The sequence below is a fragment of the Candoia aspera genome, chromosome 8, assembly GCF_035149785.1.
Source record: "Candoia aspera isolate rCanAsp1 chromosome 8, rCanAsp1.hap2, whole genome shotgun sequence".
Lineage (NCBI taxonomy): Eukaryota > Metazoa > Chordata > Lepidosauria > Squamata > Boidae > Candoia > Candoia aspera.
In genome coordinates this window covers 49923608-49937478 of record NC_086160.1, presented here as the reverse complement: position 1 = coordinate 49937478, position 13871 = coordinate 49923608, and the positions used below count along the sequence as shown (strand labels likewise).

Sequence of the window (13871 nt, the reverse complement as noted above, 5' to 3'; positions counted from 1 at the left end):
CTGGAAAGGATTTCCTTAAGCCAGCTTCATTTTCAGATAATTTACTTGCAGGAATCAAGCAACTTAAGACTGCTGTGGGGAGCACTTCTGATTTAAAAAAGACAAGAAATAACAAAAGGCCTCCACTCTCAAGTGTATGTTTGTGTTATATACTTTATTAGACAGTCCTATCCTTTGGATTTTAGAAGTCTTCTCCCCAGCTGCCCTTCTCTGAAAACACTGCTAAATAGGAAAAACTAGAAAAAACTCTAGAATTTGAAGGTTATGACTGGACAACATGAGTGTCCTGTCTCTGCAGACAAAAAAATAAATTATTGTTTCTTATACTGTACCTTTATTCATTGTTTATATTAAAAGAAAACATCTCTGGGTCCTTTAAGAAATGAAATACAGTATTCTCAATTAAATCAATGGAGCATGAGGCAACTAAGCACATTCATTAGTGTTGCATTTGCCTTATCTGAACAGGCAATTTAAGTTTAGAATGAGCCATTCATATGCAAACAAGTTGCCATCTCTTTGTGATGTGCAGTACTAATACTGCAAAGGCAGGCATAAAACATTCCTACTCTGTCATGGCTATCTCGGCACCGATATCGCATTTTCGAAGTGCTGGAAACCTTAAAACCGAAACAAGACCTGAAATAAGACCTGCACTAGAAATTCTAGGTGGTCTTACAATTTGTCCATCTCTTAATTCCGAGTGGACCTTGTTGCTTGACTCCAGGATAAAACTTTTGAATTTCTAGGCTTATCTAATTTGGACGACCTCTAGATCTTCCGGATCGTCTAGGAGAATCACCAGGATTTGTGTAACCCAGATCTGGTAGGCGTATGATTTCTCAGCCGGTTTCAGTGGGAAAACTCCAGTATCTTTCTGCTCCCTCCTTCGAGCTTTCAAAGCTATCCAGAAAAGTCCCTTTCCGCTCTTTCCAGTCAATAATACAAGTTCTATTTTAAAACGACAACTATGGACTGGATTACATATTTTAAGTGAATAAAAACCATAAAAGGACCGACCTAACGTTTCTTACCAAGCAAAGGTTTCATAATAGAGACGCTTTACGGCTCAAATACGAATCATTTCCTTCAATTTTGCGGCGGCCAGTTTGTGCATGCGCGGTGCCGTTATCGCGGGTGCTGCGGAAGAGGCAATGGCGGAGCTTGAGTGAGTTTTGATATGTAGGATAATCTGTTTCCATCTCCCGGTAGAGCGGTGTTCTGATAGATCTGTGGGATTGTATATTCGTGATTATAGACTTATGAGAACGGTGGGTGAGTTATGGGGAAGATGGAGGAGGAGGAAGATCGTTGTGGGAAAATCTTGGAGGCTGTGCGTGGATTTCGATGGACTGGGAACGTTTAGTGGACCAAGATTGAGAACGGTTGGCTTAATTGCGTGGCGGGCCGGAAGCAGCAGCAGCAGCAGAATAAAGTTGCTTGACTTAAAATGCTGGGTTCTTCAGAGGAAAAAGCAGTAGATAAAATCCTATGGAAAATCGTGTCAAAGAAATAATTCCTGATGCATTTAATTATAATTTCGACAAGTAACGGTGCCTATTTTTACCTTCCTTCCCAAATGAGAGTTTAGATCTAGGGTTTATCATACTTTGTATGCACCCGTGAGATTTAAACAGACTTTCTGGGGTCCTTGCTAAGCATGAAGGCTTATAAATAATAGATCATGTGTCACTGGGTGTAAAACTTTCTTTCTTTACAAATGCACTGAATTACACTAAATACATGTGTTTCTTTAGGCCCTCAAAGAAGATTCCTTTGGTACCAGAAAACATCCTAAAGAAAAGAAAGGTCTATCAGGCAATCAAGGCCACCCAGGCAAAACAAGCTCTACTAGACAAGAGAAAGGTAGGGGGACACCTAATATGGAGCAGGATGTGCTGTAAGATGAAGACCCTGGATTGCTTTTGGCAGCAATATTCTCTGACAGGCCAGCTGTGACTGAGATTAAGGAGAAGCAAATACCAGAGGATTTTTTTTTAAAAAAAAGAAACCCAAGTCTAAAATAATTTGAAAATCAGGTTGGCAAACAAGGTTTGAGTTAAGACTATTGGAAAAAGAGATGCAATATAAATAGGGACCTAAGCTATATCATCTCCTGCCAACCTAGCAGTTCGAAAACATGCAAATGTGAGTAGATTAATAGGTACCACTTTGGCGGGCAGGTAACGGCGTTCTTTTTAGTCATGCCGGCCACATGACCACGGAAGTGTCTACGGACAAACGCCAGCTCTTCAGCTTTGAAACAGAGATGAGCACCGCCCCCTAGAGTCGGACACGACTGGACTTAATGTCAAGGGAAACCTTTACCGTAAGCTATATCGTATCTCTTTCTCAATTGGTTTACGGAATTGATGCCATATCTGGGAAGTTCTATGGTTTATCTTCACATTTTATGCAAGAATAGGTGCTTTCTCCTGTCATTCTCTCTCACAGATTGATGCTTACATTTGACAAAACTTAAACCCTTCCACTTTTCATGTTCCTTATTTATAACAGCCTAGCTAGAATAATCTTCATATGGTTATATGAATCATGGTGGCCTATTGAGATCCAATTTGGTGTAGTGACTAGGATCATGGACTAGAACTGGGAGAGTGTGAATCTAGTCCTTCCTTAGGAATGAAAGCTGGCTTGGGCCAGTCACTTTTCTTTCAGCCCAACTCACTTCACAGGGCTTTTGTTGTGGAGAAAGGAGGGTTAGGTATGTATGCCACCTTGAGTTGATCAAGATAGAAGTCAATAAATACAGTGGCTGAGTGCTATGCTAAGTGATATGTCTTGATAAAGATACAGAACACTTTTTAACCATGTTAATTTTTGCTATAACAAAACTGAGTTTTTGTGTCATCAAAACCCAGACATCGTATTTTATTTTTCACTGTAGCTGTCTGGCCCCATTTGTAGTTACTCCTTTATCCCTTTTCTCTCTTATCTAATTGACTGTAACTATTAATCCTTAGACCACTGTCATTGGAGGCTTTTTAAACACTTGGATCTCATTAAAACTGCTGCACATAAATAGCAATGCAGTGGTTTAAGTATGTCTTAAACATTTTCCTTTTTTTAGCATCGGAGTGGAAAACAGATCAGATTCAAACGCCTTGAAGTTTTTTTGAGAGACTCTCAGCGGAAACACAGAGATGATGTCCGTCTGCGGCGCATGGAACAGAAACCTGGGCAGCTGATAATGCCTGATAGTCACAAGCTGGCATTTGCTGTACGAATTGCAGTGTAAGGAACACTTCATTCTCTGTAGAATATTTTAACAGCAGTTTGTTCCTACTGCCTCTAAACGTACAAAAATGATAGTGTGTGAATTAAGTATGGTATGTTCTCACCAGTAAGGGAGCTGGAGATGGTAAAAGAATTATCTGACAGGGTGGCTCCTTCCCCATGAATTGACATACTTGTGGGAAGAAAGCTTTCTCACAGTTGGAATTGTTAAGGACTGGCAGGGAATTTATTTAGAAAATTAAAATTGCAGATGGCTGCAATCTATTCTGTATGTAACAGTACTATTATATATTTCACTGTATCTGGCCTTATAGCTGAAATAAACTGATTCGATTTGATTGTTCTACTAGAGGGCCGACCCACATACTTAGATAAAAGGTTACTTTTTATAGGAGTAGTGGGCTTGGGATAGTGGAGAGCACCTTGGGGTGGTAGAAAAGGTGACAAATGAGTGATTTGCCATGCTTAGCATAGGCAAGCATTCCCCCCCGAACCCCCAATTCAGCATCTTTTAAATCCTAGTGCAGCAGTTCACATCACAGTGATACTGATGAATCTCATGATAGCACTAAAGATTATTAACTGAGTACTTAATAAAACTGAGTCCTCAATTCTAAGATTTATGCCACTATTTAAATATAATTCTCTGCTTTTCAGCTTCTAACATGTCAGTCCTTTAAGTCTGGCCACTAAGCTGGTACTTGCTATATATGTTTAACTACAATTTCTAGGATTCCAGATGACATGTAGATTCTTTGAGCTAGAGTCTCAAATCATTTGGACAGTGTATAGTTAGGGAAAGACTTGAAACCTCAAAATAATCATTGCATGAAGCCTTTCAAGAAATCTAGGTCTGAGAATAGCTATTGAATTAAAAGGATTTTAGCTTTCCAATAATAGTGCGCACCATTGACAGATACTATCTATGCTTTTTTTTACTTTGTGAGAAAATTCATTCCAAAATGCAGATTTGCCTAACAACAATATTTGTTTCTATTGATTTAGAATTAAAGGAATAAGTAATCGAGTGCGACATGTGATACAGAGGCTGAGATTAAGGAAGATTTACAGTGGCACATTTGTTAAATTGTCACCAGCTTCACTAAAAATGCTGCAAATAGTGGAGCCTTATGTGGCGTGGGGGTTAGTATGTCTTGTTTTTTATTATGTAAAAGTCTGATAAATTGTGATGCCTAAGAAGGATCATAACTTAGTTCACAATTTTTCTTCAATTTTCCCTTATATATTTGTTTTTTAAAAATTGAGCTTTTGAATTATGCTGTACCTATGCTGCCTTTGGAAAAAATAGGGTCATCTGGAGGCTAAAAATTTGGACTTAAGTTAGCCAAAATAATGACGAAGTATAATTAGAAACAGATATGAATGTTTAGCGATTATTGCCAGGCAATAAACTGTGATATTCTGTGCGTAGTTGGAATAGAGTTGTTTTTGTTATCTGAGGAATTAATGTTTTAATAATATACAGTTTTATCTCAGTGTTAAAATATATACTAATAGATTACCTTCACTATTTGTATTGTGTATGAATTATTTGGGATATTGCACATCTCCAAATTACAAACTTGGTAATAAATTATGGAGCAATCTAAATTTTAGGCTATAAGTGCTGTGACATTGGAACGTTGATATATTCAGCTGGCAGAAAGAAAATAATGGAGATGATGTATTATCTTTCTGAAAGGGTAATTTAAGAAGAAATCTTCACAATTGTTCAAGTTCTTTGTAAGATATAAAATGTAATGTCTTAGCAACCAAAGTTAAGTTGCAAGACTATATAGTACAGTACTCTCCATTTTGGATCAGTAGTTTGGACAAATCATTCCATTAAGAATGTGTTGCAGTTGTGTATATTTTTGTTATTTCCAAAATTATTATTAGATTTATTTTTACACAGGTATCCCAATCTTAAATCTGTTCGAGAGTTGATACTGAAACGAGGCCATGCAAAGATCCAAAATAAAAAGGTTGCTTTGACAGATAATGTTCTGATAGAGGAACATCTGGGTAAGTTATCAAATGGAATGGGATGTTGGTATAGAGAACATTGCAACTTTGAAGCAGTCAGTGCTTCTCTGCAGTGTGGTGAAGATAGCCCAAAACCCTTGAGCGATATTTCATTTCTAAAACTCCTTTTTTCTCTCCATAGGAAATTATGGCATTATTTGTCTGGAAGATGTTATTCATGAAATTTATTCGGCTGGAAAGTATTTCAACGAAATCAATAAATTTTTGTGGCCATTCCATCTGTCTGTAGCTCGGCATGCAGCCCGTAATAAATTGGGGTTCCAGAAAGAGATTGGTAATCCTGGATTTCGAGGCAATGAGATTAATCAGCTCATACGGCATTTGAACTAGATCTGGGTAGGTACTGTAGGGTCTTGCCAACTTTTTTGGTACTGAACTCAGCAGTTAAGACTGATATGTCAAAACAAACCTCCTCAGAAACAGCACTGGTAAAACATTTCTGCCAAGAAAACCATACATATGGGTTCGTGAAGTCACCAGAAGTCAGAATCAAATTAAAAGAGATGTCTTTTAGTCTTGGGAGTGGATCTTTCTAAAAATGCAATTGTTCAGAAAGGTAGATTACTCTTAAGAAATACTGTGTCTTGGGATTGTAACATTTTACAATGGTCTTATCTATGGCTACAGGCAACAGTAGGGATCTCTGTATTATTTCCCATGCTTTCATTGAGCTAAAGCTCTTCCTTTGGTGTGTTGCATTAGCCTTCCCCAACCTTGCTTCTTCTGTATTTTGAATTAGAGTTCCAATAATATTATTGGTTTTGTTTGCTGAGTTCAGGCAAGAGTAAATAATAAATGGCCAAATGGATCAATAGCGTGGCCAGTTATAAAGCAGAACCCTAGAACTGTTCATACAGGTAGTCCTTGGTAAATGACAGCAATTGGGACTGGAATTTCCATTGCTAAGCAGCTAAGTTGTAGAGCGCAACGCCACATGACCATCCCACTTAGCAACAGAAATTCTGGCACTTCCAATTGCAAATCACTGTGGGTCATTAAGTGAGAATGTTGTGTGGTCGCCATTTGTGACCTGTCAGCTTTCCCATTGACTTTGCTTTTATGAAGCTGGCAAAGATGATTGCAAATGGCGATCACGTGACCGAGAGACACTGAGATACCGTAATTGTGAAGTGGGTGCCAAGCATCCAGATTGCAATCACATGATTGTGGGGACATTGCAACCAACATAAATATGAGGACTGGCCATAACTACCACTTGTTCAGTTGTAAGTTCAGTCACTGAACAAGTGGTCATTAAATTGAGGACCACCTGTATTCTTTTATCCTCACATTTCATGAAGGTCCTAATAAGCCACGTGCAGGAATAGCAGAGGATTCAAGCCAAGATTTATTCTATTGTATGTTACATTCTGCATAAGTCCAGCTGTATTTTAAATTATGTAAATCCCATTCAGTTTTAACCAATACCTTTAGCTCTTCAGTATTGTCATAAAGTTACATCTTGCCTGTAACTTCCTTCCAGACTTGCTTTCAGTTCAGTTTTAATATATTTTAAAGCAGTAGCTTTGTTAGTATTCTGTCAGGAGGTAAGTGTCATTTAGATGCTTTAAAAAGCAACCTGTATGTTCTGTTTTTCAGAAAAGTGTTTTCAGAGGAAGAACTTATTTGTACTCCATGATGTACTTTCATTTTCCAGCAGCTTCTGAGATAATATGGCCTAGTACTTCCATAATTAGAGGAGGAAAACAAAGGTAATGCAGAAACTAGGCTTCAAATGAATTGATGACTTAAAAGCAGCAAAGTTTTGAACATTGATTCTGTGCATTGAACATGGGAAAACAGAAGAATTTGTAAAATCTCAGACATGTGAAGCAACTATTATCCTTGACCTACAAATTAGTATGTATTTGCAAAGGACAATGGAAGAAAAAATTAAACCATAGTTCTGCTACTTGCTTGGAGCTGAACTATGTACCTTTAGTAATAAAGGAAATATTGTTCCTGTAATATATAGTCTTGCAGTCCAAGAAGCACACTACTGTATTAACATATATTAAGGCATAACAAATCAAATATAACTAAACATGGTGAAATGTTTTGGCTTGTGTAGTATTTGATCAGACTTCTTGATGGCTAGTCCACTTTTCTAAAATAGTTTTAATCTAGTTCTTGAATTGTTTGTATAAAGACACAGTGAATCTAAATGAGGGTACAGTAAGGCTTACTAAAATTTTCATTGAGAATGTCTTGTGATTGCTGAAAAGTGCAGCAAGTTTTTGTCATTTTTCATATAGAATCTATCCATCAAATACAGATTTATCCCATCCCAGTTGAAACAAATGACTATTTCCTTCAGTCTCCATTTTGTATAAAATTGTTCACTTGTGCTAAAACTGTCCTATTTGCCCTAGTGCAGTAGTCACCATTAGTATATTGATTCATAACATCTTCAAAATACAAAATTCTAACTTGCAGAATGTGTTTGTATCCAATATGCAAAATCATAATTTATTTGGAATACACCTACTTTCACCTCAAGCAAATAGATACTTGACTAAGATGACAAGACCAAATGAAAACTCCGTGCACGTTATTTTTTTAAAAAAATGACATTTACATTATAAATTCTATTACGTAGAAACCACTGACAGAATTCAGTTGTATATTGAAAGGACAGGATTCTAGTCTTAATACTGTATATTTACAAGATGATATTTCAACTTAGATAACCCAGCTGATACTTTAAAAGAAACTTAATTACTATTGGGTAAGGAATCTTACAAAAAGACACATATACAATGTTTTTTACTAAATCACAGCAAGGTGTCCTTTTTGTAGGCCACCATGCTGTTAACTTTGTGTATTGTAGTTGTGAAAGAACGAAGGCGGACTTCTTCAGAATTAGTAATGAACTGTGGTCCTGACTCCTCCCATTTTTCTGGAACAGCCAATTCTTTATCTGTGAAAATGAGCAAGTCAAACGCACCTGGAAGAAGCACAGATGAGTAATTATTTTGCTACATTTGCACAAATATGGAACAAACATCAAAACTCAACTGTTCATTTCTGAGTGCAATGTATCAACTTATGGCTTAGAATAACAAAGGAATCAATTAACTATGACTTGTTGGACAAACCATAATTAAAAATCTTGGCTTAGCATGTGTCACCCCAGTTACAGAAATCATAGGAAACCCCCAAATTGTAACTCCTGAATTCTTCCATTCTGCCTTATCGATATCTCAACTTTAACCAGCTTCATATTAGCTCAACTGGTTTCTAGCCATTTGGTCGGACTCATTTATCCCAAATAGGACTGTTATGAGAATTGCAATTAGATAATGCATTAGATAATGCAAGTGTTCCAAATACCGAAACTTATGCTCTGTCATCAAGCAATATTACTTACAGGTAGTTTCTAACAAAGGAAGGAATGTCACTGTGGCTGTTATTTGTCTGATAACAGATTTGATTTCATCCTGTATAGCTTTCTGAGATTTCTGTCTTGGTGCACTAAAATAGCAATTAAAAGTTGTCAGTGCAAAATAATATTACATATAAATTAGAAATGCTGTTTACCACTACGTTACCTGATTGCAGGCATGACAGACTAATGATTAACAGGTCCCAGATGTTTACTCATACAAGCATTACAATCTGCTTATAAGCCTTACAGCCAAACCTAATAACTGCATATTTGACTATACCTTTACTTAGGAAGTCAACCTGTTATTTCTTTTTTGAACATTCTTTCAGTGCTAATGACTACTGGAGTGAGGCAAAAAACAGTTAATACAACTATCAGTGATAACAAAAGTCAATATTTGTGAAACAGCTTCAAAACTCTTTATTCTGCCTTCACAAGATTTCCACCACCACCTCTACTTAGTGAACAAGAATGCTTCTGGTTCACCAACTTGGATAACATGCTGAGTGGGGATCCTATGTAACAGCTGAATAATGCTAGAATCATTAGTAAAGCAAAATCTGTGAAATGTTGGCAGGCTATATATTTTGGGGTGGGTGGAAAGAACTTTGAGTAAGAGGAAGGAAAACCTACATTTTCCATTGTTGGAAACAAATATTATACTTACTTCTCATTTTTTGCAGTTTTGTCACATTCAATGTCAAACTGCCATCTTTCAAGAACTTCAGTGGTCTCCTTACTGGAGATCACTACCACTAGCCGCTGAACTAGGCATTCAGAGAGCCATTCTAAGAAAAGAGAAGTTTCCTGAATTTTACAAATCCAGAAACTGTCAAATACATGCTACATATAAAATTCATTTAACTGAATCAATATTCCCACTGATTTTCCATAAACTGTCAACCACATAAGCTATCTACATTCATATTAAATAAATGGTGCACTTGCCCTATATTGTTCCTATGCCTGAGAAATATTATAAGGCCGTAATGCTCAACAAATAATACATCAAAGCCATGGGTACCTTATCTGTCTCTCTTGTATCAACCCACAAACCATGGTTTATTTCGTAGACTGTGGCTTAATATGCTGAGTAACAAAGAAAATTCAGACACAACACAAGACATTCTTATCCATCCTGCCGTAGTTGGATCATTCTCCTGTACAGATACATAATATTCCTGCTTGACCTCTGTGGGGTGAAGGGGTTGGCTAAAATGGTCCACCCCAAATATTCAGTTGACCTGGACGGTTTCCTGAGGACACCTGAAGAATTTTACAGCTATAAGGCAGGTAGGCTTGCTATGTACCTGGTCACACTCTGGAATTCAGAGGCAACTGGATCATTAGATGAGATTTCCCTGAGCAGTTTCTTCTTGGTCTCAGACCCTGGGAACTGCTTGATTTTCAGGGAGCTATAGTAAATGAAAAGGCTGAGTAGATGCCTAGAGCAATGCAGGTGGAAAACAAAGAGCAAATGCAACCAAATGTGACTATGTATCCATGTTTAGGTGTATTCTTCAGTGATAATGCCTGCTATATGGAGTCTGCAGATCCAGTAGCTTTGTTTATGAATACCTGAACCCTACTAGGCGAAGCTTTACCTTTTTAGTTTGTAGATTGTAGTCAAAAAGGAAGGGAGGGAGGGAGGGAGGAAATACAAAGAAAAAGACAATGTAGAACACAGTAAAAAAGCAATGTAGGACGATTGAAGAAAATGATTGAGATAATCCACACATCTCTCTATGTAAAAGCTAAGCCCAAGATTTTCCAATGGCAATAACAATTGATCAGAATTTGGTTATATACCCAGAAATCTTTAGTGAAAAGTCTGAAAACAGGAAGTCAGTATTTCAATTTGATAGTGCAAAGAAGACTATAATGGTGGGAAAAGTGGAAGTAAAGAGAAGAAGAGGACAACTAGGAGCAAGTGGATGGACTCAGTTACAGCTGCAGTGAGTGCACAGTTGGAAGAACTGAAAGACCAGGTTAGGGACAGATTGTCATGAAGAACATCTATGCCATTGCTAAGAGTTGACAACAACTTGATGGCACATAATCAGTGGAGAAAAATACAGGCAAATGACTTGATAGGCAACTTCGAACAAACACAAAAGTGCTCCAAACCAAAAGCAGATCTAACATGGAACAGATACACTATCATTTGACATCTCAATGACAACTTGGATTATATTACTATATATGGGAAATGTAGTAGATAAGCAAGTTAAATGACCAATTAAAAAGAATCAGCATCTAAATGTAAATTGCTTGTTGCTTCCTTATTCCTTTTGTATTGATTCTATTAGATTGTAACTTTGTAGAGCATCTGAAAACTATAGACACTTGATTAAAAAAAAAGCATACCTTTCAGTTGTCCTACAACATTGTTCAGATAATTTTTAAGCTCAGAGTCCGCAGTGACAAGCATGGTAAGCCCATATTTTTGAACATGTGTAAATGTTTCAGCAGGATATATCCCACGTTGATATAAGATACTGTTGATACCATAGGCTGAAAGAGGAAAATATACATATTGTAACTTATTATCTAAAAAGCATATCATGTCCTCTAAGTCTAATCAAGAATTATACCAAGTAACAATAGCAAGCACAAAGATGTCAAATTTAATACAATTGGTACATGCTGGGGAAAAAAAAGTTACTTATCTTGGCATTTTAAACCTCATGATAGCCCACTAGTCATGGCCACTGTGTTATGTTGTTTTAGTTTAACATTTATTTTGTCTATGTTTCATAGTATTTTACATTGTATAAAAAGCATTTTTATGTTTGAGTAAATAAAAATACATAATTTTCTTCTAGCCACTAATCCCCTATAGGCATGGTATAAGCAGCATGGCATTCTAACTGCTTAAAGCAGGGTTTCTCAACCAGGGTTCCGCAAGAGGTCACTAGGGTTTCCTGGGAGATCACAATTTATCTAAAATATTATTTCAAATTCAGGCAACTTAAAGAGGTAGGTTTCATTTTTAGTTAAGAACACTTAATGCATATATACAGGCCTACACATGAAACATGTGTAGGCCTATATTTGAGTCTGAATGTGCAGGGGTTCTCTGAGGCCTGAAAAATATTTCAAGGCTTCCTCCAGGGTCAAAAGGTTGAGAAAGCCTGGCTTAAAGGGTCAGAAAGTTGCAATGAATACTTAAATCCTCATATAATGAAGATTTAAGTGCTAAGACTTCCCCAATCTGGCAACTTCAGGTCATTTTATACTGTGTTTATTATATATGGCATAGGGTCTGCATATCTGAGAGACCATTTATCTCCAACTGTTTCTGCCCACCCAGTATGATCTAGCAGAGTGCGTGTGCTCCAGGTCCTCTCCATTAAACATTGCCATCTTGTGGGACCTCTAGGAAGCATGCTTTCTCTATTGCAGCCCCCCCTCCCAAGATAAGGACAGCAACCTCTTTCCTGGGGTTCTGGAAAGCTTTGAAAACCTGGCTTTGGTTTCAGGCCTGAGGGTTGATGTTTATTATTTGTTCAATGGCCCCTGTTTCTGTTGTTTTTGCCATCTATTAGATTATTTTATTAAGGACTTCTTCCTCACCTTCATACCTTTTTTTTTTTTGAATAAGTACCAAGACCTGTTTCATGAGGAACAATTCTTCTCTTCTCCCCACCCCTGCTGCTCATTCACTACTTTAATGCCTCTAGAAAAACTCAATGGGCAGCTGTGGTTTATGATTTTTGGGAGGGAGTGCTTTTGAGTCAGTCTTGACTCCTGCTGACTGCCGGGACAAGTCCCAGCAGTTTTCTAGGCAAAGTTTTTTCGGACCATTGCCTAAGTCTGAGAGAGAATGACTGGCCCAAGGTCATCCTGTTGGCTTCATACCTCAGCTGGCTTCATACCTAAGGTGGGACTAGAACTCACAGTCTCCTGGTTTGTAGCCTGGTGCCTTAGCCAAACAGGGTCTCATTGTATATGATCATTTCACAAGTAACAATCAAGGTGTACTGCTTCATAATATTTCAGATTCTGTATACAGCTCCAAACCCTAGGACTCTCTTTCTCATCACCCCCATCAACTAAAAACAATACCATATTGGGAAGAAACCTTAAATCCTTGCAGAACTCAGACGCAGCCAAGATACAGATTCAGAACTAGGTCTGCCAGATTTCCTTTAAACCTGCTTTTCACATTCATTTTTATTAAGTATGTATTCCTCACCTGAGGCTGCAGTTACTGTCCCTACAGTAGTCCACCAAATTTATTTGGGAGTAAACATACACAGGGCCAAGCGGTTAACTTTTTTCTAAACTACTGTACACTCATTTTTCTTGTATTGTACTGCAGATTAAGTTCCTGCCACCTTGTGCTTATCCTATAAAGCTAAGTCTACTAAAAATACCAACTTGCGGCGGGGAAGGAGAATGCAGGAAAACATGGAAAGCAAAAAGAGTCGGGCGAGTGCAGCGCCCCCTCGCCATTCCCCCAAAGGCAAGAGACAGCGACTCGGACGCCATTTTCCCCGGGTTCCCATAAGACGAATCCGTCGCCGCCCGAGCTCCTCTACTCTGAAGCAAACGCCACCGAGCTCAAAGAGACTTATTCCCAAATACCATCCCTGGGAATAAGCCTCACTAAGCAGAAAGGGAGCAGGAGGGATAGGGGTCACTGTTTTCTGACCGAGCCGACTCACAAATTTCCGCCAGCCCACCTCCCTACCCCCCCGGCTACTCACAGAAAAACTCCGCCACGATTTCGGCGCTGCCCCGCAGGGTGATGCCCTGCTCCCGGCTTTGTTGTTTAGCCATCGGCGTCGGAGAAAGTCAGACAGAGCCCGCCTAAAATTCAAGCAGAAAACAACCCCTCCAACCCTTCTCTACCCTACAAGCCCAGATACGAAATGAGAGGCCTTCCCGCCACCTGTTCAAAATCTAGCTTCGCCTCCCTCACTTCTCGCGGGAGTAAAAGATGATAGACGCTACTGCGACCGAGTGGTCCGTGACGCAGGCGCTCTTTTTTGACGAACGCAGCAAAGAACTTCCACGACTATGTTGTTTTTTAAGGAATTAATGCGCAAGTGCAAAAAAATGGTAGTGTGGGTTGCTCTCGCTTGGGATAGATTTTTGGGGGGAGGGCGATATTTGTTAGCCTTGTGTTTTGTCTAATGTTAACTTTTTCTCGTTAATTAGTTATTTGAGAGATTAA

General features: G+C 38.3%; 2 protein-coding genes across 2 annotated transcripts; one reads left to right on the top strand and one right to left on the bottom strand.

The window, feature by feature from the left end:
* The first annotated feature begins 1110 nt into the window (after nucleotides 1-1110).
* Nucleotides 1111-7440, top strand: RPL7L1 (ribosomal protein L7 like 1). The gene is made up of 7 exons (XM_063310212.1): nucleotides 1111-1168; nucleotides 1758-1866; nucleotides 3089-3252; nucleotides 4261-4398; nucleotides 5171-5280; nucleotides 5423-5637; nucleotides 6901-7440. Exons 1-6 carry the CDS (start codon nucleotides 1116-1118, stop codon nucleotides 5629-5631), a joined length of 783 nt encoding a protein of 260 aa, XP_063166282.1. The 5' UTR covers nucleotides 1111-1115; the 3' UTR covers nucleotides 5632-5637; nucleotides 6901-7440.
* Nucleotides 7441-7794: 354 nt separating this feature from the next.
* On the bottom strand, nucleotides 7795-13610 carry MAD2L1 (mitotic arrest deficient 2 like 1). The gene is made up of 5 exons (XM_063310280.1): nucleotides 13402-13610; nucleotides 11057-11203; nucleotides 9357-9477; nucleotides 8672-8775; nucleotides 7795-8248 (listed from the first exon to the last, which is right to left on the bottom strand). Exons 1-5 carry the CDS (start codon nucleotides 13472-13474, stop codon nucleotides 8076-8078), a joined length of 618 nt encoding a protein of 205 aa, XP_063166350.1. The 5' UTR covers nucleotides 13475-13610; the 3' UTR covers nucleotides 7795-8075.
* Between the last annotated feature and the right edge of the window lie 261 nt (nucleotides 13611-13871).

Coding starts and splice junctions, on each gene's coding strand:
- RPL7L1 (XM_063310212.1), top strand. CDS start 1,116: ATGCGCGGTGCCGTTATCGCGGGTGCTGCGGAAGAGGCAATGGCGGAG. Junction 1,867..3,088: donor CTCTACTAGACAAGAGAAAG/GTAGGGGGACAC, acceptor TCCTTTTTTTAG/CATCGGAGTGGAAAACAGAT. Junction 5,281..5,422: donor TCTGATAGAGGAACATCTGG/GTAAGTTATCAA, acceptor TTCTCTCCATAG/GAAATTATGGCATTATTTGT.
- MAD2L1 (XM_063310280.1), bottom strand. CDS start 13,474: ATGGCTAAACAACAAAGCCGGGAGCAGGGCATCACCCTGCGGGGCAGC. Junction 11,204..13,401: donor AATCGTGGCGGAGTTTTTCT/GTGAGTAGCCGG, acceptor TTCCTCTTTCAG/CCTATGGTATCAACAGTATC. Junction 8,249..8,671: donor TCCTTTGTTAGAAACTACCT/GTAAGTAATATT, acceptor TGCTTCTTCCAG/GTGCGTTTGACTTGCTCATT.